This window comes from Phalaenopsis equestris, unplaced genomic scaffold, assembly GCF_001263595.1.
Source record: "Phalaenopsis equestris unplaced genomic scaffold, ASM126359v1 Scaffold214814, whole genome shotgun sequence".
Taxonomy (NCBI): Eukaryota; Viridiplantae; Streptophyta; class Magnoliopsida; order Asparagales; family Orchidaceae; genus Phalaenopsis; species Phalaenopsis equestris.
This window is the reverse complement of record NW_018233567.1, coordinates 1-1,597: the sequence shown is the minus strand read 5'-3', so window position 1 is coordinate 1,597 and position 1,597 is coordinate 1. Positions and strand designations below refer to the sequence as shown.

At 40.3% G+C, this 1,597-nt stretch overlaps 1 protein-coding gene across 1 annotated transcript; it reads right to left on the bottom strand.

Moving 5' to 3' along the window:
• Positions 1–666: 666 nt before the first annotated feature.
• Positions 667–1,583, bottom strand: LOC110037082. The gene is made up of 2 exons (XM_020741659.1): positions 1,402–1,583; positions 667–826 (listed from the first exon to the last, which is right to left on the bottom strand). The coding sequence occupies exons 1-2, from the start codon at positions 1,581–1,583 to the stop codon at positions 667–669; spliced, it is 342 nt and encodes a 113-aa protein (XP_020597318.1).
• Positions 1,584–1,597: the final 14 nt, after the last annotated feature.

The window sequence follows — 1,597 nt, the reverse complement described above, 5'->3', positions numbered from 1 at the left end:
GGGTTACTCATGTATCTGCTTACAACTCTCACTATACGAGCAATATCCTGCCCCTGCTGAAAGTCTTTTTCAATAAGTCCAACCTTGTACCTCTTACTGCCACCAAGCACAATCTTCATTCGATAGACCCATTTGCTGTGCAATTTTTTCTTTCTTGGTGGAAGTTCTGTCAACTCACAAGTCTGATTTCCTGGTAGAGAATCCGTCTCCTCCATCTTGGTCAGCTCCGACTTGCTCGAATTCTCATATTGCAATATTTCTTCAAAGCTCAGTGGTTCTCCACCATTTGTCCGTACAAGGTCTGTTTTTTCTGCATTTGACGCTCTGCAACTTTTCAGGAAATTGACATTCTTCTGCTTTCCGATAATGCACCTCTGACTCATGTGTCATCGCCTGAGTAAACTTGTAGTCATATATATTGTGTCAGTTTTTTTACTACGAGTCTGTACTAATGCTTCTTTAGTAACCTTCCAGGTAGTATCTGAGAACACTACCGGATGACCACCCTCATTGAGCTGCCCAACAGAGATGAGGACTTTCTTCAACTCAGGAACGTGTTTGACCTTTTGCAAAGTTCATTTGCTCTTGTTATGGAGTGTAATATCAATGTCTTTCATCCCCACCACGCTCAGAATTTTTCCATCAGCCAAATGTATCTTCCCAAAGTCACCTGCAACATAGTTTCACATCAACTGCCGGTGTATGGAAGGAAACCCCTGAATCCAGTATCCAGTCATCAACAAAACTGTGAACTGTCAGCAATAGCGCATCTTGTATCTCTTCAATTACAATATTAGCATCATCATTCTCCTTATTCTTACGATTACTGCAGTTCCTTTTTATGTGGTCAGCCTTGCCACAATTCTAACAGATTGTCTGCTAACTAGACTTTGATTTTGATCTTCCTCTGTTTAAGTTCTTGTAATGCGATCTCCCTCTGGAATCAACATTCAGCCCCAAACTTGAACATGAGGCCTCGCCAAAATCCTTCATACGCTTCTCCTCAGTCAGAATCAAATCACGAATATCATCATATTTTAACTTAGATTTACCTGCAGAACTGCTGGTTGTCATCCTCATGGCTTCCCAGTTATTTGACAATAAAACCACAATAAAGCCACCAATATTAGCGCATGTATCTCATCATCAAAATCAATTTCAACCGACGACAATTGATTAGTGATAGTATTGAAATCATTCAGATGTTGAGCAACAGAGACATATTTTGACATCTTCAAGTTGAATAATATTTTCATCATGTGTACCTTGTTATTTGTCGATTATTTTTCATACACAAATGATAAAGCTGTTATGAGATCTGCAGTAGTTCTCTCTTTGATGACGTTGTGGACAACCGATCTCGACAGGGCAACCAATCTCGACAGGGTTAATTAGATAAACCCCAGATCCTGTCGATCCAACATATTCAATTCTGCCTCGTCCATCTTTTCCGGTCGCTTTCCCAGTAACGGAAGATGAAGTTTCTTCTCATAAAGGTAATCATCTATCTGCATCCTCAAATAAGCAAAATCTGTGTCATTGAACTTTTCGGTCCCCAATGCTATTACTTCGTCTCCGCCCATCGTTCTTCCTTAGA

Coding starts and splice junctions, on each gene's coding strand:
- LOC110037082 (XM_020741659.1), bottom strand. CDS start 1,583: ATGGGCGGAGACGAAGTAATAGCATTGGGGACCGAAAAGTTCAATGAC. Junction 827..1,401: donor TTGGATCGACAGGATCTGGG/GTTTATCTAATT, acceptor AAGGAACTGCAG/TAATCGTAAGAATAAGGAGA.